General features: G+C 40.5%; 1 protein-coding gene across 1 annotated transcript in view; it reads left to right on the top strand.

Moving 5' to 3' along the window:
- Positions 1-1,927: 1,927 nt before the first annotated feature.
- akap9 (A kinase (PRKA) anchor protein 9) overlaps positions 1,928-22,137 on the top strand; it is a gene marked incomplete at its 5' end in the record, with an annotated part of 59,187 nt that continues 38,977 nt past the window's right edge. Inside the window, 9 exons of the mRNA XM_079231603.1 lie at positions 1,928-2,030; positions 4,182-4,240; positions 11,802-12,074; positions 15,423-15,467; positions 16,246-16,308; positions 17,372-17,512; positions 18,027-18,182; positions 18,328-18,462; positions 18,572-21,457. Coding sequence (XP_079087729.1) covers positions 1,928-2,030; positions 4,182-4,240; positions 11,802-12,074; positions 15,423-15,467; positions 16,246-16,308; positions 17,372-17,512; positions 18,027-18,182; positions 18,328-18,462; positions 18,572-21,457 — 3,861 coding nt within the window. The remainder of the gene's footprint in view (positions 2,031-4,181; positions 4,241-11,801; positions 12,075-15,422; positions 15,468-16,245; positions 16,309-17,371; positions 17,513-18,026; positions 18,183-18,327; positions 18,463-18,571; positions 21,458-22,137) is intronic.

Below are 22,137 nucleotides of genomic sequence, written 5' to 3'. Positions count from 1 at the left end.
GAAACGTGAACCTCTTCTCGCGAGGTTTAGCAGTCCAAGAAAAAAGAAATCCAGACGAATATTGCTGATTACTGACATCTAGTGTTTTGGAGTTTAAAAGCTCGCTCTGCTCATACAGACTGTGGTTTTAACCACCACAGAGAAGCAAATTACTTAACGGTTACACATTTCTACCTGTCAGAGGATACACTCAATAGTAATGGTTTCAGGGCAGAATGGATGATTTTAGATTGTATTAAGATTATTCTCATACTATCAATTCAATTCAATTTTCTATATATGTTATCTCCATTGTTGATGGCATACATGTCTAATGTTTTCTCAACAATGCCAAGATGTAGCTCTGGTAAAGAGATAATACATTCTTTAATAACATTTTAACTTAATAATATTTGCTGGATTAATCCATACAAATTCACCATTTATCATGTGTGTGCACATGTATAATGTGAACTGCGATTTAAGTTGTTAAAACTATCAAATTGACAGAAATATAAAGAGCTTAACCTTCTCAGACGACCCTCTATAATTTCATTGTCCACAAAATGTATAACGTATTCAGTCGTTTACAATAAGACTTTCAAGTCCGTTCATAGCGGTATTATGTGGACAGCTGAATGCTTTCAGTGGAATTATAAAAATACTAAATTGGATATTGGATGGATTGTTTCAGGCATTAATACTTTATTGTGCCAGACACACAGCAGACCTCATTGTATGCCCAAGAGGCACAAGAGCACATTTGCCATGTGTTGTGGCTGACAGCTTAGCACTGAAAAACCTACTGACCCATTGCCTCTCTTCACCGATGAGTCCCACCACTCATGAATATTTGAATAGAACACAGTGATATCTTCATCATGCACATGAGCTTTCACCCCACTGCTCCAAGATTGAAGTGAGCGTGGTGTTTTTGTGGAAACGGCTACTCCATGATAGGGTCTCAGTTTAATTTGGTCTCAGCCATCAACACGGTTTATTTGTCATTACCAGACACAGTTCCACTTTCCTCGCACTTGTCCAAGGCACTTCAGCCTGTGTTTGCATAATGATGTGATAGGGAGCAACGCTTATGGCCAGTGTTTCTGCCTTGATCCAATCAAAGAGAAAAAAGCATGAGACAGAAGAGCTTAATTTGCTCCTATACTGAGACAATTCATGTTTTGCACATTATAGTAGCTCATTGCTGCCTCCATGGATTAATATGGACACCCAGCTGAAACTATAATGCAGTCGAATACCAAGTTATTTTTTTCCGCCATGTATAACGTCAAATTGTAATGTCATGACAGACATTTGGGTTTACAAAACGCCCTTCAGCGAAAAAGGTAAGCCAAGCAGAAAGTATCAGAAAGGCTATTAAGCGTAGGTTTATCCTGATGAAGGACTTTTTTTTCCTCCTCTCCAAGTAACTTCATTCAATATTTAATTTCTCTATCATTGAAATGGCACAGTGCAAAAACAAATGGATATTGCAGGGCTGTATCTATACCATATATTTTGTTGGAACTGTTCGAGATGGATAGGGTTTCAATTGTGTTTATTAAGATTTCTATTGTTCAGTTCACTCTATTTACGATTGTATTATATTCCATGGCTGTTGTTTAGACTGGATACATTTCCGATTAGTGTACCCAATAAACAATTAATAGCTATGCACCCCCTCAGAGATGCACTTATACAAAATATAATGTCTTTATGGCTAATAATAGTTTTCTCTGTGTTACCTCGTGAATTTGTCTGCTGTTGTGTTCTCAATATTAAATGGATTTCTGTTGTGGTCTACTTGGAGAAGTTGCTTGGGTAACTGCTGACACAGTACTCCTTCAGTGAATCAATAATTCAGAAACTTTCAAATACTCAGTGGTTCCTGTAAACGCTGCTGCAGAAACGGCGAGCATCCACAGGTGGGATCAAATTGGTCAGAATGTCTAAAAGAAGATGGGTGGAATTCAAAATCTGCCAGACTATAAGCTGCTCGGCTCCTGTCAGCCGGAGACACAGAGCATCGTCTCCTGCTGCTGCTGCTGGTATGTTTTAAATGTTTGTGAGTTTGGATGTTTTCAACGACCACGAGTTGAGTTTACATTTTCCAAATAACCTTACACAAGCTCCACATCTTTTGGGACTCAAGATAATGTATGTTTTTGTATGTTTTGGGGGGAATAAAGGTTTAATGATTAGTATGTAATATTGGAGACTATCTCTTCAAAAACATTCTTTGGTTAAAAATGTTTTATTGTTACCTCTTCAGGGCGAGGTTACGGTGGGGAATTTAGGCCTAATAAAAAAATCACAATGTTTATTAGGGCCCGAGCACTGACGTAGTCAGGTCGAGGACCCTATTGTTATTCAAATGTTTATTTTTCTTCGCCATTGCGCAGGGAAAAGAGGTGCTTGGGATAAACCTACATTCTTCGAAATGTGCACACCCATCCGACCCGGCGAAAATTTTAATCTAATTTGTGTGTCGGAGAAAATGTCTCTATAGCGCCCCCTTTAGGTTGAAAGCCCACGCTTTTTGCCAACTATGGCCGATTGACTTGAAATTTTGCACACATGTCCGGGTGGGACTGCTCTACAAAAAAGTAATCCGTGAAATTAAAATGCGCCTAATTAGATTTTCAGCTATTTTGAATTTTAATTTGTATTATTATTGATTTATTTGTAGGCTATACATGTTTGCAACATTCCTTGACAAAACAAACAATATAAACCAATATACACACAAAAAAAAAATGACTTCAGCATCTTTAAAATCTCAAGTTTACATCTCCAATATGTTACGCAATTCATGTGGAAGCATCAATGAATGAAGTGAACTGAAATTACAATTGTAAGTTATATTCTTAACATGTCTGCAAAACAGATGCAACTCTATAACCAGTTATGATGATATATTTGACTAATGATCAATTTCACTTGGAGTCTGACTGTAAATTAGATAATGGACATTGTGTCATCCTCCATCTGTCCTAGAAGCTGATGACAGTATCGTATTACCTGCTGTCCCATTAAAGGAGGCTCATATGTTTCCCTTTCACAGAACACGCCACCGTTGTTTGAAATGCACTCAGAATAGTCCAATCAAGCACCGTGCTGTACCATGTGAGCTGATGGCTGAAGTGGTTATTAGGAGAAAAAAACACAGCCTTGAAATGAAAATATCTAGTGTTAAAAAAGAAACATCTCATCTGGGACAGCTCTGGCAACCTCTCCTCCCGTTACCATAGGAACTGAGCAGACGTTTTAAGGATTCAGACTGCATAAATACAGTGAGCTTTTGACATTATGAAAATCCTTAGATGTCTTGATGGTATCATTAACGAGTATTAACAAAAGCACTGTACATCAAGACATACAGGAAAAAGGTTTCTGAAATGTCATTATTGTCTCTATGAATTCAGATTGTCTTCCAAAACACATAGATCAAAAATATGAGAAAAGATAAAGTAAATATTAACAAATAATAGAGCCATGTGGTTTGTTTAAGACGTTTTAGACAGCCAACAACTGTTTCGGCTAAAGTGGTGGATTGTAACTAGAGCATTCATTATAGTACTGTACCTCCATTTGATGCTGGGTTGTTATCAAATACTAAACAATATAGATAGTGTTTAAAATGAAACCCAATTACATTTAAATGCTACTTACACGTTTATTCATCAATAGTAGTAGCCCAATAAAGTGTGTAATAAATATGACACTCGGAATATTGCCATTTTTCGTAATAAATACTTTTGCTTTAGATACTTAAAGTACATTTTGTTACCGATATGTATGAAAGCAGGACTTTTCCTTGTAATGAAACACTCTTGTACCATGGCCTTGCTACTTTTAAGTAAAAGGTCTAATTGCCTCCTCAACCGCTGCTTAATTAAAACTGTAGCACTTGTTGGTTTGAGCTGACATAATTTCGACATTTCTGACAGCACGTGAAGGCAACACTGGTGGAATGCCAGGGGGCGTGGTTGTGAAGCTACCTACTCGACGTCATCATAGTTGGGTCTCATGTTTACGTGGAAAACATGGCGGCGGACTACCAACAAGGAGACTACACTTAGTAACCGCGACTGGCAGCGAGCGGGCAGCCGGGACGAGACACACGTTAAACCGTTAGCTTTTAGATTCTTCTCGCTGGTATTTCGCATGAAGCCGTTGCCCTTTCGTTTCAGCCACAGAGACCGCGGGGATGGAAGACGAGGAGAGGCAAAAGAAGCTAGAGGCCGGCAAAGCAAAGGTAGGATTCTCTTTTTTCGGTGTTAGCATAACTCACTAACACTGCTATCATTGCTGTAAAGTAGTAAATCCATGTTGTCGACAACTTATTTCCTCGCGGCTGTGTCTGTCAGCTGTTTGTTTTTTTTGCCTCCTCCTCCCTTCCCCTTCTTCGGCTGCCCCTCTCAGCTGTCAGTCCCAGCGAACATGCGCCCCGCTCTGACAGCCGGGGTGGGGGCTGGCTGGCTGGCTGGCTCGCTGGGGGGGGTGTTAGCAGTTAGCATAGCCGCTGCTGCTCGCCACAGACCCCCTTTGTCATGCTGCATGTCTAACGTCAAAGCAGCGTTTTATTTTACTTTTCCGGAACGCGTATGTGTGTGCACATATGATTGAATCACCCACGAGTCAAGCGGGACTTGTTAGAAAGCTCCCTGAGGTGAGGCGGACAGGCTGGTGGAACAGGATTTACAAGACGTGTATCCCCACTAGCTGGAGCAAACATTGCCCCGCATGCCAAACTTGTGCTGCATTCATGGCGTTTATCAATCAGCAGCATCAACATCTAGGTCGGTAGGACAACCCCCACCCACCCAGTGACTGATGGAAAATACAGTTGCTACAACAGGGTCGTGCTAACCTTAATTTGGCCTTGTAAACCTGGACTGATGTCCATGTCATCTTAAAAAAAAGTAATAGAAATGAGTGTTTTTAATGATGAAATAAATGGTGCACTGGTCTGTCTGAGCTAGGCTAACTCACGTTGTGTAGCTCTGCCTGGTGAGCTGTTGCATGACCTTGCAGCAGCTCAGCTGATGATACTTTTGTACCCAGACATCTTGGTTATAAGATCTTAACGAGATGTGGTGTGCCAACCTTCACTATGAACATGCCATAGATAATGTACAGTGTGATAATAACACCCTCCAGACATGTTGCTCATTGGATCAAGCATATGTGCAACAAAGAGAGGAATTCAATAAGACTGGTCGGTGTAACAATCTAGTGATTGGACAATTAGTCTTGATCGTATCATCACAAATAGTTATCCATCACTATATTTCACAAATCACTATTTCACTGTTCATCCCATTTAATATGCAGTTTATGTCCAGCTGTTATTCCCTCTGAACCCATACTTTTGCAAAGAGTTGGATATTGAAAATAGGAATGGTTTCTTTCAGGTGGACTTGAAGAGGTCCAAACTCTTTCCATCCTTAACATCTAATAGGTTGTATTTGGTGTCTCTTTTTGTCACTCCAGGTTTCATATTGAAGCCGGTGTTCTGGCTTTTAGGTTTGCATAGTGGGAGAGACACCATCTCCGTGGTTATATGGCTTTGGCATTTTGGTTTATAAAAGACCCCTCTGTACTGCAGGAGGGTTTGCGTTCTAGTTTTCTTCTTTCTTTTTCACACAGTACTATGTCATGATGTCCTCACACACAAAGACACAGGGGAGAGACTTCACAAGCTATTTCACTGAATAACACATTTACAGTGGTTAGCAGGTCCAGGGCATTGTTATTTGTTCTAATAGCCTCAAAAAGTCAGAATGGAGATGGTGACTTGACTAACGGCCTCTCTGAATTTCCAGACATAATCAAACTAGCTGTTTTTAGAAATAAAATGACTAATAGCGTTATCAGGATTAGCTGCTGTTGAAAACCAGACCAGTGACAGCGTAATGCGTTTCTCAAATCAGGTAAAGGGAAGAGTTTATATTATTGTCTGAGTGAAAGAGAACCTTCGATCATCTTTTGTACAGCCGGCTTGGAATGACGTCCGACCCAAGCAAGTGCTATTGAGTCATACCAGACAGAGAAGCGTTACTTGTAGGCTGGTGTCACCAGGACATTTGTTCCAAGCCATTAGCTGCAGACGTATTGTTGCTTTGACTTCTCTCTGTGGCAAAATTGACCATATCGACAAGCGCATTACCAGCATAAAGGAGTTACTCCAGTTATATGGCACACAAGGCTTTGAGTGGGACATCTTTGAGACACTTCCGTGATGAGCTCTAGATGGTGGGACGCTTTTGTGTGAGGTCAAAGAAATTCACAGGCTCGGATGTTCCACCTGCGGGGACTCAAACATTATCTCTGGGTTACTTCCTTTCTAGTCTCTTGCCTCTTTCAGGTCCTCGCCGTGTAAACCCAGACTCTGCAGATGCTTGCACAAGGCTTAATGTCTCCATATGGTAACACACAAAGGAAGACATTGTGTGAACTCCCTGTGTAGTTTGGTGCATTTCCATTTGATCTACTGAAACATCAGAGAGGGATGTTTTATTTTAACAGTAAAGGTTGACATGTTGGCTTCTTTAATTGTCAGAGGGGTGTCTCCATATAATTTTAACTTTAAATGTTTTTCCTTTGTAATATTTTATTTCTTTTGGTCTGTTGATCAGTCTTTCCATTAGTCCGGCCCACACAGTACGTTGAACTGCACTGTTTAAAAAAAATAAAACTTCAGGGAATAATCTGCCAGCTCATTTGCTGTTCCAGCATATTCAGAATCACACAGATCGGCTGAGGGGCAGGGCACTGCAGTGTTTTTGATTTGGCCCAAGGGAGTCGTGCATCATTCAGGGAGGACGGCCGTGCTTATTAGTTTCTCTGATGTGTCTACTGGTCACTGATTACAATGTTTGTAACTTCCAGTTTCTGCCATTGTAATAGATTGACTGGTTGATTTTTGTTTACTTTCAAAGCTTGATATCATTCTGCAGAAAGCGGCATCAGGTCAGTGAATATCTGATGCACAATGCCATTTGTAATTCTGCACTTGTTGATTTATTGAGTTCTGTTTGTGCTCATTCTGATGTGAAAAATGTCAGTATTTCCAAAACAAATTACAATATATTATTGCCTAACAAACTTTGTGTAGTAATAAATATATACTCAGCCTAAATTGGAGAAACCATTCGCTAAACTATGTAGAACGCAGCACATTTTAATACTGCGTCCACAGGGAATTTAAAGTAGGATTTCTTGAGGTTCAAATCGCCTAAAGCTCAGCGTCACTGTCCGCATTGGAGGCTTTGAGGACAGCAAAGGTACAAGTTGATCTACTTAGCGTAGGCCTGAATGTTTAATCCTTCAGGTGAATCATGTGTGTCGCCCTGCACAGCTCTACATGATGACTCCACTTTGATCACCATGGCTTGTTCATCTTGATAATTGGCTTTATTGACACTGGAGGGGTTGCCTCCAGTCTTTATAACCCCGATATGTTTGAATATATAACATGTAATGCTTTTGAAGCTTATGTAATGTCGTGCTGTGCGGCTTGAAATTGGATTGCCAAGTGATTAATTGAATGTGATAGACAAACAGCTTTCCAGTTTTAATTAGCAGCAACCTGGAGGAAGATTAAACCTAACTTCCTGTGCAGGTCTGGAGGGGAGTCTTTTCCCTTCTATTTCTATTTACCAAAACTTGTTTTTCACTCAAACAGTTAGCATCTTGCAGAAAAGCCAGAGAAGCAGGAAAGTATAAAAGTAATCTGATGTTGCAGTTGCACACCACAGCTAATAACTAATGTATAGAGATACCACACCACGAAAGAGGCTAGTTGTGATTCACTTTATTTTTACTTTACTTTTTGTGAGAGAGAAAAGTTTTTTAGTATGCCCAAAAATAGCTACACAGCAGATTTTTTTTGTTGTTGCAGTCTTTCAGTTTGATTTATTAGGTCATTCACTGTGTTTTACAGTGTTTATGCAAATGTGGTTTCCACCGAACAATCTTGAAAGTCACAATTGTTTCTCAGATTAATTGTACTTTGAACAAGCTACAGCAACAGTCCCATGATGTTATGATTTTGTGTAAAGGAACTTTATGAGGTCCAGTCGGGAGGGGAACATACAACAATCATCCTACAGGTTAGATTGTAACCCAGGATGTTGCACGGCCATGCCCTCCAATGGGCCAGGAGCCACAATGCCCTGTTTTTTTTTTCTGAGGTTGGGAGGAAGACTGCGGCGGTTGTCATTGAGAAGACGATGCTGCAGGAGCACCTCATTCTCATTAGAGGTTATAAGGATACTTGACTTTGATCATGGCTTAGATTTATTGACTGCAAAGGCACGTAGAGCCGAGAAAACTGGGTATTGCTTGAGAGAAGCAAGGGTGATTTGTGGACCTGCAGAATAAACAGAACCAAATTTCATTGTTCACGGACAACTTGCACGTGCTGAGAATCAGAATAAACCACCGTCATGACGCTCTACTCTCCTCTCAGAACAGTCTTTAGCAGTGGGAAGAGACTTCAGGACAGGAGTCATATACAGGTCATTGTATTTCTGTGAGATTTGATATATGCACATATTCAAATAAAGACAATTCCTGCTTCTGTGCTTGGCCTCTTGAATGTTTCAGAGATGATTCTGCACCCGCCATGAGGCGGTGCGGCAGAGGTGCCTTCAGTTGCTGCTGCTGCGTTTTCAGGCCGATTAGCTATTGTTGATCGCTAACTGGAATGTATGTGTGTGTGTAAAGCACATGGTTTTTGCTCTGTAGTTGCTGAGTGTTGACTAACACAATGTTGCTGACAGCCTCATTGACACATGACATTGGAGGCTGTGAGGCCCCCCCCCCCCTCGTTTCACTGCATTACTACATATCAGTGTTGCTTCCGTATTTTTAGCTGTGTGTCTCACATGCACCAACCAAACTACAGAAAAACACTTACTTATATTGTTATTTAATAACACAAATGTAAATGCCATTTGTGTCATTAGTATATTAAGCACTACATGTACTACATATTAAACATGTGTAGTACATGTTCAGTGTTTTGAACATACTTGTGCATTCAGTATGCTTTTTTTTTTTTTTTTTTACTGATTCACAAAAGTTTTGATTTCCTTTCAAAGTGAGGCATTAGTTATTGGTCAGTTGTGTACCTCACTTATCATGCATCACATAAGGCAGTCATATGTTTGTTTTCATTTATATTAAAACTTTCAGATACAAATTTGGTTTACGCAAAGTGGATGAAATATTCTTAATGGTCTTGTAATTCATAAACATGATGTTATTGATATATCTCATTAAATAGTATATGCTCTATTAAATCAACTGATAAACAATTAAAAAATATATTTTCAGTGCTCAATCTTAATTGATTCCAACTTTGCTCACAATAGTTAATACACTCAGACTTATTAAAGAAATAGCCAGTCCAGCATGAACGATAAAGCAAAATCTCTCATGGCAAGAAACTCTTCATCATCTCATCTCAACCCTACTGAAATGTGTTGTTTGTGTAATGTCAAACTGAAATAGAGTTTTTTGTTTTAAAACAAATGAAAACACATACATGAACACACAGACACACTCAGTTGTTGTTGCTTATAACCCTGTATCAATAATCAAGGCATGTATTATAAAAAATACAACCTGTGTAAAACATATGCCTGTGTAAATGTTTTCAGACAGCAGATGATGATACACCTACGTAGTCTCTATCCCCAGATGGCGATACAGCTACAGTACACAGGCTCCACTACTCCATATGCTCTGCGGTGCCCAGCCAAATAGGGCAGCTTGATATGATGATAAGCAGCTCAACGAAACCCCGGGTTTCCCCAAGACTTCTCCAAAACTCAGGGTGATTCCTGCCGGCAGGTCCACCGCATATCGACTACTATCACCAGTGTGTGATTCTGATTGAGTCAGAATTAAAGGATGGCTTAGTGGTTGTGTTTTCAGAGCCTCTCTGTTGTCGTAATCGGCAGATTCGCCGTCCTGTAAGACATTAATTCATATCTCACCCCTGGTATTTGATGGATAAAAGCTCTTGTGGAAGTACAGATAGATGGGTATATTTAGATGAGGCCTGGGGTGTGTGAGTGTGGAGGTGCAGAGGCACAGATCACAAGCCCTTTGCTTTTGAGCCGTGCGTTGTAGGTGGGGGATGTGACCACGACGCCCACGCTCAGCTCTGTCATGTCAACCCTGAACCTTTTGTGCAGCATCACCAAACCTGTCAAAGTGCTTCATTTTTATGGGGACTTTGCTGCTAAAGGAGTGTGGTTTGCGCTGCATGTTCTAGTTATTGAGGGAAAAGTTGAACTGCAGCAGGTAATTAGTCTATTTGTATTTCGATAATCGATTGTTTGTTTTTCATATTTCGAGGTGTATACATGTAGGGATTGGACGCCATTATTGGCATAATCATGAATTCCTGTGCATTTAAGGTCATGATTTCTGTCACCGGTTACACAGGCATTTCTAGGACAGGTAAGCAGGTATTAGCACGGTATCCTTCGTAACAGTCTGTCTTTATCTATGGCAATCCGTGCAACACCTGTGCCGTGACACCTGCAGCCCATGCTGTCTGCCTTGCTCACTCTGCCGTCTATTTGCTGTCCCCGGCCGCTCACACATAACACATACAATGGTAGTAAGTAGTGTCATCATTGGTGACAACTAGTGTGAAGTCCTCCTGTTGCTTTTATTCACGACATCAATTAATTTCACCTGTCCCTCGTTAGCCCTGCTCTGAGCAGATCTCCCGCTCACCTGTTCTCACTTTCCCAATCAGTCATTCAGATAGCAGCCCCTTTGTCGTCGTTGTCTTGCCCTTTACCGGCCTCCATCTTGGAGTCTCAGTTTGTAAGCCTGTTGATTAACAATTAATTTAACCGCACCAGTGAGCCTGCTTTTGTCCGCGGCTCCGTCCTTCCCCTGTTGCCTGCTCTCAAAACAGACATTTGAAGATGTTCTACTATTCTGTAACATTTAATAGAGTAAATTATTGATCAAATCTATTATTTGAAAGGTTAATAAAAAATGAAAATAAGTGTTGCAGCCCTAATTTCTGTAATTAAATGATTTCTTTAACAGACAAAATACTTATAAGTTTGTATTTCAAGGTTTGAGTTTATCCTGAGAAACATAATACACAAAGAATTGAATCTGGTCGATAATGCAGCACGATACTGTTGTGAAGACGAGAGAAGAATGAAGTCTAATCCCAAATCCGAAACATTGATGTAAAGTGGAAACTGGTTCTTGTACCCACCAAAAAGTTGTTTCTGTCATGAATCCGATAATATTAACAATTTAAACGGCACAATGTTTGGGTGCAAAATAAAGCGGAGAATACCATTTTGACGATGGCAAAGGAGATTAGTGTTATCACTGTTCAGACAAGATCTTTGACATAGTTTAGAAATGCAATCCTTTTAGTCAGGATTAGCGCCTGGCAGAGCAAGAGGCATGTGTCATATGGACTCAGGCGTGAGGAAGGCACCTTTTTGGGACACACAATGTTTCACTTGAGTTTCACAAAACTGGTTCGACTCAGAGTGGGTTCATACCTTTCTATTCTTTTCTTTGTTAGAAGTATAACCTCTTTGCTAGGCAGACTATTGAAACTGTGAATTAGACAAAAGCAGGTTGTTCTTGCTCTAGATTCTAAGCATTAGGGTCGGACCATAGGCTACAACCATGTAGGCTAGAATAACTAATAATTCAGAGGATGCTTAAAATGTTTTTTTTCTTTTTTTCCACCACTATTGAATCAGCAGGTGTTATTTATATCTTTAATATTTCCTTTTCCCCTCTTCCTTATCCAGTTGGCTGAGTATCGCCAGAGAAAGGCTCACGCGGATTCCCAGAAGAAACAGAAAAAGAAGAAGAAAAAGAAGCCGGGAGAGGACTCGGAGGGGGATTTGCCGAGAAGGGTGGAGGTCGAACCGGATCAGTCTTTGGGAAGAGAGGAGGTCTCCGGTGGAGGACAAGATGGATCACAAGAAGGAAATACAGACCCACCCACTACGGAGTTTACCTTTGCCCGGACACTGCGGAGTGGAGAGACTGTCAAGCATGACCAGACCTACACCATAGAGGTAGACGACTTATCTCAGTAGTTTGCTCTTCCCACATACAGAACCCCATTTATTATGTTTAATGCATAAGAAACACTATGAAAGAAAGGCAAACTGTTTATGTTAGTAAAAGTTGATCAAACTAATTTCAATTGTTGGTCTGCAGTTAATCATTATTTTCATTATCAACTGATTTGTTGATTATTAGTCTCGTGACCCAACTAATAATGATTGGCATTATTTTTAGTAATTTCTGACATTTTACAGACTTCTGTAGAAAGTTTACAAAAATACCCAGAAAATGTTCTTGAAGGTTGTCGACACATCGTTTTTTTTTTTTCATCCAATAGTAAAAAAACTAAACATATTCAGTTTACTATCAAAGAAGATTAAGAAAACCAGCAACATTTCACATTTCAGAAGCAGACTTTGTTTTGGTTTTGTTGCTCAAATGACTTAAAATTATTATCAAAATAGTTTCTGTGGATTGATTTATCAATTAATTCACTATTGGATCAAATTTATATTAAATTATTGACATTTTATGATATCTAAATGAATTTTAGTACCCTAGAATCTGAACTGAGACGTTCATTTATGGAGAAAATGTGAACAACTTTACTTCATGAATAATTATTTGACTTCATCAAGCAACCTTCTGAAACACGTGAGAAAGATAAACATTCACCTCTGATTAGTAAACCGATAAGAACTCTTCTGCTGCTTTCTTTCATTATTTTAAATACAAAGGTAGCCGCTGAGAAAACAAGTGAGCGATACCTCAATTCGAGTAAAATCCTCATGGCCATGTCAAATATTGCAAAAGACCTCTTGTTACAATAAGACTAGGTTATTATGCCACTTTATTTTTTGAAATTATTTATAACATTATGACTAAAGCTATTTTTTGTATGGCGCCTCCAGAATATCCCTTCAGAGATTTGTCTGTCTTGTTGCAAATAATAAGTTCACTGTCTAAATGCTTTAAAACAGGAGTCACAAGTCACACACAATTTCACAAATTATATCATGTTTAGTCATGAATTTGGCTTATATCGGGCATATTTGAAACCTTTTTAGAGAGCAATGATGTAGAAATGTCAACAAGAAAGAAAGAAAGAAAGAAAGAAAGAAAGAAAGAATGAATGAGTAAATAAAATATTTGTTACTTTATTTCCTTCAGAACTTAAAAATGTTGTCTTCATTAAATGTTTGGCCTTATTGAGTCACACAATTTAACTAAAACTAAACAAGAACAAATATGGAATTACTAATTAGTACACTTAAAATGGTGGATGAAAGCTGCCTACTATGTTTGTCTGCAAGCATACACTTAACATATATATGAAGAATAACATTTCCCAGAATTAATATTTACTTTGGTTTGAAGGGAACCTTTCTTTCAAAGAAAAGCCTTATGTTCTTAGTCTTCGTTGTAATCGGTATTGAGTTTTTCTTACCACAAACAAAATTATGGATTCTCACAATTAGACCAAAATGCACATTCCCAAAAATCAAATTACTGAGTCCACCCAAATATTAACTCATGGTAGCCCAAACTTGTAGAAATTCAAGTCTCCAGTGACTTTGTCATCCTCTTATAGAAACAAACATATTACCAGACTTTGTATCCCAAGAGTAAGGTTTGGACAACTCAAAATGACATTGGAGATGTTTGTGCACGCTTTTAGTTTGTTTTAGTGGTATTGGGTCTGAGACGTTTTGCTTGAAGGATGCTGCAGACTTAATGCCGTGCTGTTGAAACGAGAACTTGAATAGTCGTGTTCTGCTGCTGCATTACAAGACTGCTGGTTTGCTGCCCCACTCTTCAAAAATCAAAGATTCACAAATTTCTGGAAGGGTTTTGAATGTCCTGGGGATTTGGCCAAACTTTCCACCGCTTAGTGCTTCCTTTGCTTAATAAATCCCTGACCGATACCTTCATCAAGCATGCTCTTTGAAACTAGACATCTGTTCTATGAATTAATTTTATATCCACACAAATATTCCTGCAGTGCAGCAAGCCACACCTGCTTTAATTACAAACATGGTTTGAAAGGATAATTGGTATTGGGTCTGTTAACAAACATGCCTGACCTTCAAACCTGTAATAAATTCCATTCATTAAGCTCCATAATTATTTTGATAAATATTGAGCAGAACATCAGCTCTTAGAAAACAGTTTGAAACATGTGCACAGAATCATTCGAGTCCTCTCAGTCTCTTTATCGTCGCGGTGCAGCCTCTCGTCGCTGACCCCACTGTACATCTGATGCGGTACATGCCCACAAAACTACTAGTTGCCATGGAAACAGACAATTGCCTTTTTAAACAGGTTGAGATGCGTCGGCCTGTGTCACCAATTTCTGTAGGCTTGCAACACTTTTTAGCAGACCTTCGGGTTAATTGAATGTTTTGTTGCACAGCAAAAAGAAAAAGAACGAATGATTCACCTTGGGAGCTACAGTGCGGTGAATAAAGGCTGCGGGACATCCTGTGCTTTTGGGAGCTTTTCTGTGTCGCTTTATGAAACTTGTGGACTTTAAGAGACTGCGCCATCCAGTGCGTGAGAATTATTTATGTGCATAAATGATGTTTTTCGTATGCTTTTGTTCACGTCCAACGGGTCACGTGGCTCAATTCTCTTCAGAGATTTCTTGAGTGAAGCAGCTGAGTGCGCAGGAAGTGGTTGCTGTGGAAACACAACAGCATCACAGTTTTCCATTGTCAAGTCTTTTACAGTTTAAGTAATTGCAAATACAAGTGTGTTGACTCATTGATGTCGCGTACACATCCGCAGCTGCAAGTAAACGTTCCTTCAATCAACAAGGTCGTGATGTAATGTTCATACGTCAAGTGTTACTGGGACAATATTTTTCTTCGTGCACTTTCCTCTTCAGTTTTGCAGTCAAAGTAAAACCTGTGATTTCTCTCCTGTTCTGGACCCCACACAGTTTCAATGTATGACCAATTAATTAACCGAAAAAGGACTTCAATAAAGGTCGTCATTACTCCGGAGGGGAGAAAGTAGCTGTGGGGCAGAGATTGCAGTTTTCTTGGAAATACATTGTTGTATTTTTATTGAAATACCTGCTTTGACTATTTATACAATTTGCATTAGTTGTTTTAAAGCTACAATATATGACTATTTGTGATGTAAAGATTTAGTGGAGCGATGTATACTTCAGCAGAGACATATTTGACTTGTATGATGTTTTATTGTGATGCTTTGGCTGTCATATTCTATCTATGCATGTGTTTAACTTGTTGTGTGTTTAGATTGAAATCACTTGTTTGACAAAGCGCATTTATCCCGTTAGTTTTCTACATTCATTATTGATGAAATTCTCTTAATCTTCTCGATTGCAGCCGGAAAGCGAAGTGTCCACTACTGCTGAAGATTACTCGTCAGAGGTGAGATGACCTTTCTGAAAATATATATATTACTTTGTGGTATGAACCTTTTTTTTTTTCCTCCACTCCAAATGTTTTTAACAATGCCAAGTTTACACTGATGCAATTTGCACATTGAAGGGCTGCTGGAGTGGTTGTGTTCATGGTCACGCCGGTGATTGAAGATACTTTTGTTTTTCATAGTAACAGCTTGTTCTTCAGATTCTTTGACTTGTTGTTTTATTTGGAAATGTTACTGGAGAACTGATGCAGCCAAGGGAAGCAGATCACAGTAGACTACACTAGACAGATTTTACTAGCATGTGGTATTATTGAAACCTTTCTGTGGTGGATAAATCAATGAATGCCAAAGTTTTAGTTCTTTGCTTGTTCTTAAAATATGTCCGTGATGAATGTTGAGTTGGATTTTGCATTTGAAAGATGCTACATAAATGAAATTAGTCAGATGAAGACTGTGCTTGTAATGATGCCATTACGTAAAACAAGCATCATCAAAAATTATTCAAACGTTACCTTCTGATTTTCTGCTATTATGCTTCCTATTGTAACTACATGTTAAAAGACGATCATCTGTTGTCTGAGTAAGGGAAACGGTTTGAAATTGAAACTGAACTAAGAATCTATATCAATTAGAGGATAAATTAAATGTGATTTTAGTCCTTAATATAGCTGACGTTTGAGGTTGTTTTGTCAAGAAAATCTGACATTTAATTATAGGGGACTTTTCCGTCTCGACTCCCAAATCTTAATGTTGACTGACAGAATTGTGAATTAACAGGTGAATGGGTGCCAGGATGAGATGACAGAGAACCTAATGATGCCTTCGAAGGATTTTATCTGGGTACAGTAATCTGATTAAGCAGTTCTCTTCTGCTAGCAAACCCACCGGCTGCTGGACGTAACTCTGTTTGCTTATACTTCCTCTGCAAGACTTCTTGTCACCTACTAACCAATGAGTTTTACGCTGTACTACCTCGACTATAAACCTACATATATGCTCGGCATTTGAAAGCTATACAGTGGGGGAAAAGATAAAGAATTATGTTAAGGACAATATTAAAAGCTCAAATGACGAAGGAGTTGGGGATCGAACAGGGCTTTGTGGCATTTTTGAGTTGTGAAAGCTGGAGGAGATTCAGATGAATGATAAACGAGTAGAAAGGACAGTCACACACAGAGCTTCTGGCTTTAGATTCACTGAGGTGATATTTTAACAGAGGAAACAGAAACCAAGGAGGTGCTGATCAATACACACCTTTTTTAATTTTCCTGAATTTGGTGCAGATTTTCAGACTCGTCAGATACTTTTTCTGGTTCTAAAAATGAATCGAAGGGATACAATTACAGCAATATTTAAACCGTGTTTTACAATTGATGATTGTAAATGATTATCTTGCTAAATGTTGGAGTTTAATTTTGTCCCTTTTTTAATTACTTTGAGAACCTACAACAATCAGATCTGTCAGCAATCTGTGAAATTAACGACAACTGGGAAAGGATGAATATGTTTTTAAGAGTACTGTCGTAGTTCTTGTCCACGTTCAGACTTAAGTTTGCTTGACCCACAACTTCATGTTTTCATTGACAGTATTAGGTTTAATCTTCAGGTATTTAGTTACCTTTGCAGGCTATTTTAACTCCCCTTATAGAACTAACAGACTTTGCCTATACTGCTTTGGGTTATTGCCGTTGCAAGCTGGTTTTAGCAATCCTAATGTTTGAAAGGCATTACTTGATACCAATCACATATTTTCTTCTCGCTCCTTCATGTGGCTCCTGGCTCTTGTGACTAACTGCTGTCGCTCTATGTCGGTGACTTATTGCTAAGCTCATTCTTAAAACCTTCATCTTGGTTCCTTTGCCAAAACCCTGTTTAAAAGAAAAGTGCTATTTTTCCTGTTTAGGAGGAGGTGGAGTCCCTGCAACAGGTGACAAAGGGAGGTACGATGGAGGATGCTCTAGCCGCCAAGACCCAGGCAGTGGAGGAGCTGAGTCGAGAGCTTGAAGAAATCAGAGCTGCCTTTGGCACAGAAGGAGTACAGCAGGTACGTGTTTTATTGCTTTACTATAGAGCACACGGTTTCTTTTTCTTCTCCCCATTAGGGCTTAACTTCTGTCGGTGCTTTATAGAAAATACACAGGGGGGAGATTATATTAACTATTGTGAATACCACAATATTTTACAAATTGACATTTACATAAATAAGTATATATATATACTTAGGTGGTTTAATTAGAATTGTTTTCATTTCTTTTGTCATTGTTGTTGGTGTGAATGTTGCAATGAATTCATGAGTGATTAGAAATATTTACACATGAACCTATCTTCCCTTTGGCTTTAAATCTCAAAAGGTTATAATGACACCCAATTATTTGTCTTCCAGCAGTTAGATCTGTATCTCTGAATGGCACTCACTTGTTTATTCCTTTATCAGAACGCTCTGTCGCCTCAACAATTAGCACTCGTTGCTTCTTCAGAACACCTATTCAGCCTGACAAGCGTGTGTGTTTATCTCACTATAAAAGGGGATTTTACGTAATTGCATTCTACTTCTTTAGCTGCAGGACTTTGAGGCTGCTCTGAAGCAGCGAGATGGCATCATCACCCAGCTGACGGCTAATCTCCAGCAGGCTCGTGAAGAGAAAGACGAAATCATGAAAGAATTCCTGGAACTAACAGAGCAAAGCCAAAATCTACATATTCAGTTCCAGCAGGTAGGGACTAAGAATATCTAATATAACCGAAGTGTAGACTGTCATATACTTCCTACCTTCACAGGTCACTGCATTATCATTTTGCTCTACTACTTGCTGTCCATATATTCAATAAGAAATCATTTTGTGTATGGGAAACTCCCAGCTGCAGGCGGGCGAGACGCTGAGGAACACCAGCCACAGCAGTCGGGCAGCGGATCTTCTGCAGGCCAGGCAGCAGCTGTTTCAGTACCAACCACAGCTGGAAGAGCTCCAGCTCAAGCTCAGTGAGATGGAAATGGTGAGCTGCCTTGTGTGATCCTTTAGACATGCTCTCTTAAATATAAGTAGTTACACAGTATGCTCTCAATGTTGCCCCTGCATTTCTAATAATTTGCTTTTCCTTGTAGTCACGGGGACGATCAGAAGAATCATTCACACTGAGGATTAATGAAAAGGACCTGCTAATTGGTGAACAAGAAAAACTTGTTTTGGGTCAGAAGCAGTTGCTGACCGAGTTGAGGACGACGGAGCAGTCTTTAGCACAAACACTGAAGGAGAAAAATCACTTTATTTTAGAGCAAACTGCAATAATCACAGAACACGAGCTGTCGCTGACCCTGCTCAGAGAGGAACTTGCTCATGTGGGACGGACTACTGATGAGAATATTATAAGCCCATCAGATGAGAAAGACCTGATTTTAGCAGAGCAAGAGAGAGTCATTTCAGAACGCGACTGCTCCCTTACCCAGCTCGAGGACGAGCTGGAGTCGTCTGAAAAGGGCTTGCATGACCTCCAACAGCGAATGGCTGCGAGGGAGTCGGAGCTTGAACGATGCATGGATGAGTTGGAGAGCAGTAAGTCTGACTTAAAAAGCTGTAAAAGGGAAATAGAGAGTTTTAATTTGGAATTGGAGAAAGAGCGAGCGGCGTTGGAGAGCTGTAAGGGTGAACTTGCAGCCTCCAGACAGAAAGAGCGAATGTCCTCCAATGAAATCATGCAGCTCATGGGTACTGTAGAGGACCTGCAGAAGCGTTGCCACCAGGACAGCCTGTCTGAGAGTGACTCCATCCAACAAATGCAGGAAGAGACTCTGAGGAAGCTCGAACTTCTCAGGGCAGAGCTGGATGAGATGTACGGCCAGCAAATAGTCCAGATGAAACAGGAGGTTAATTTGCAGCATGCAGCAAAGGTGGAGCAAATGGCCGAGCAACATCGAGCCGAGCTCGAGTTTCTAAAAGCACAACAACTGTCTCAGAGCTCCGCTGTTGGTGTCGAGGTGGACACACTCAATGCTAAGATTAGAGAGCTTCAAGAGACATTGGAGCAATCCCAAGAAATGCAGGATAGAGCCAGACATGAGCTTAGCCAAGTCGCCCAAGATAAGTTCAACCTGCAGGCCAAGGTTGAGGATCTCCTTCAAGATCTCCGTTCTTCTAAAGAAAAAGTGGAGCAGGTCTCCCACAGTCTTATCTCTCGGGAAAACCAACAGGGTGAACTGCAGCGCCTCCAAGAGACCATCGACAATATAAAGAGCGAGCTTGCTGCTGCCCAGGAAGCAGCACAAGAAAGAGAGATACAACACGACTCTGAAGTAACTAATTACAAGATCAAGTTGGAGATGCTGGAGAGGGAGAAAGACGCCGTGCTGGACCGCATGGCGCAGTCACAGGAAGCAGAGCTGGACCGACTGAGGACTAAGCTTCTGTTTAGTCATGAGGAAGAGCTAACTCTTCTTAAGGAAGATTTGCAAAGGGAGAGCTTCCTAAACACAGAAAACCTCCTCAGTGAAGCCGCTATCAAACACGAGAAAGCGCTGGATAAGCTGCGCATTGGTTATGAAGAAGAACTGCATTTGTTACGAAGGGAGAAGGCAAGTTTTGCCACAGAGCGAGATGAACTTTTTCACCAAATTGTTGGACTAAAGGAAGATCTCAAGCTTGCTCTGCACAGCTCCAAAGCAGATGCACTTGTCCAGCAGCTTCAAGAGCTTCAGGTAGAGCTTGAGGACCTGAGAAAGGGAGGAGGAGAACGAGCTCGACTGGAAAATGAAATTCAGTCGTTACTTAAAAAGACAGAGGTGCTTGGCAACCAGACAAAAGAGAGAGAACAATGTTGGGAGAGCAAATGGAAACAGCATGAATTGGAAAAAGAGGGATTGATAAAATCTAATGACACTTTGAAAGAAGAGTTGGACTCCAAAATTCTGAAAATTGAGACACTCGCAGCAGAGAACAATCAAATACAGCTACAAGTAGTTGGGCTTAGTGAGAAAATTGAAACTCAGAGGACTACTTTCTCATTTGCTGAGAAGAATTTCGAGGTGAACTATCAGGAGCTAAAGGAAGAATACTCGTGTCTTATTGAAGCGAAGACACAGTTGGAGGAGAGGACACTGAAGGAGACACTTGAGTTCGAGGCAAAGATTGCCAGCCTTCAGTCACAGATTCAGGAGCTCGGGGAGAGCAGCAGAGATGTAAAAACGGAGGACATGAATACAGAGAGACCGGAACAAATTGTGATAGAAAAAGATACTACTGAGCTAATGGAGAAGCTTAATGTTACTTTGAGCGAGAAGGAAAGCCTAGCTGGGAGGCTTTCCGAAGTTACAGAGCAACTGATGTTTACAGAGAGCAAAGTTGGACAGCTGGAAGAAGAGCTGATGAGAGTGAGGAAAGCAAGTGTGAAGGTCATCACACAAAGAGAAAGCCTGGGGAAAGAACTGGAACAGAAGCAAGAGATTATGAAAAAGCAGACGTGGGGGCAGGAGGGGCAGGACGCGCAGAGACAATCTGAGCTCCAGCAAGAAGAGCAAGCCGATGAACCCGTTTGTTCTTTTGACGGCCATCACCTTCAGATTCAGTCTTTGCAAGAGGAGATAAAGGCTCTTCAGTCCCTCTTACAGGCAGCTGAATCCGAGAGAGGCGGCATCCGGCAGACCTCGGAGCTCCAGAGGCTTTCAAAGGCTCCATCTCCAGCAGCCACGGGGGAGGGACCTGTTGAAGGACGATCCTCCCCGCTCAAGCCCGCAGCCTCAGGGTCAAGCCGGCGCAAGAGACGGCAGAAGTCCAAGCAGGAGCGCAAACTGGGCACTGCTTTTTCAGACTGCAGAGAAGAAAAACAAAGGGAGGAGGCAGAGGAGGCAGAGGGGGAGGACGAGAGAGCAACAAGTGCTGCAGAGCAGGAGATGCAGCCTCAGATGGAGCGCCCGGTTATGTCATGTTCACAAGAGAGAGCCGGTAAGAAGGACTCCACTGACGGATGCCAGGGAGACGGAGACGGCATCAACAAACAGGTAGGCACTCTCGTGCATCTATTTCACCGCTCTCCAGCCGCTGCCTCTCGCTCTTCCTTTTTAAGTCTGATTAAATTACATGTTTGATTACTAAAGGGGTTTTTCAAAAACTGTGCATGAGAAAAATAAATAAAGCGTAGTTGAAATCGCATGCTGCCAAGATCTCACATTCACAATTAATGATGCGATGTTTGACGTTGTTGTCTGCCTCGTCACAAATGTGTGGATTTAAGTCCTACAGATGAAGCTGAGCCTGACTGAGGCATTTTAGTACTGAAATGTTTTCTCTCTAGTGTCGGTCAGGAGTGGCTGTGCTGCTCAACGCTGCCCTAGAAAGCAAGGCTGCAGTCTTACTGTTGCATGTAAAGAGAGACATATTTATATATTTTTTAAGTTTGTGCAGACATTTCTTCTGTGGGAAGAATTATGTAAAAGACAAAATGCACTCGCAGTACAGCCCGCACGTAACGGTGATGTGTCAAGACCTCATTGACATGCTGCTCAGTTCGACATTGACTTTACAATATGTATCATCTGCCGTCATTTGATGCTGCTTGTCCTCAAACTGAATTTGATGTTGAGTTTTTAAAAAGGGCCGAAAAGAAAACAATCACCCACAGTCCTCTGATAACGTTTAATCACTGCCATTGTCTTGAAATGTGTACATTCTAGTTTCTTTC

This window comes from Taurulus bubalis, assembly GCF_910589615.1.
Source record: "Taurulus bubalis genome assembly, chromosome: 16".
NCBI lineage: Eukaryota > Metazoa > Chordata > Actinopteri > Perciformes > Cottidae > Taurulus > Taurulus bubalis.
This window is presented reverse-complemented; position numbering and strand designations above follow the sequence as displayed.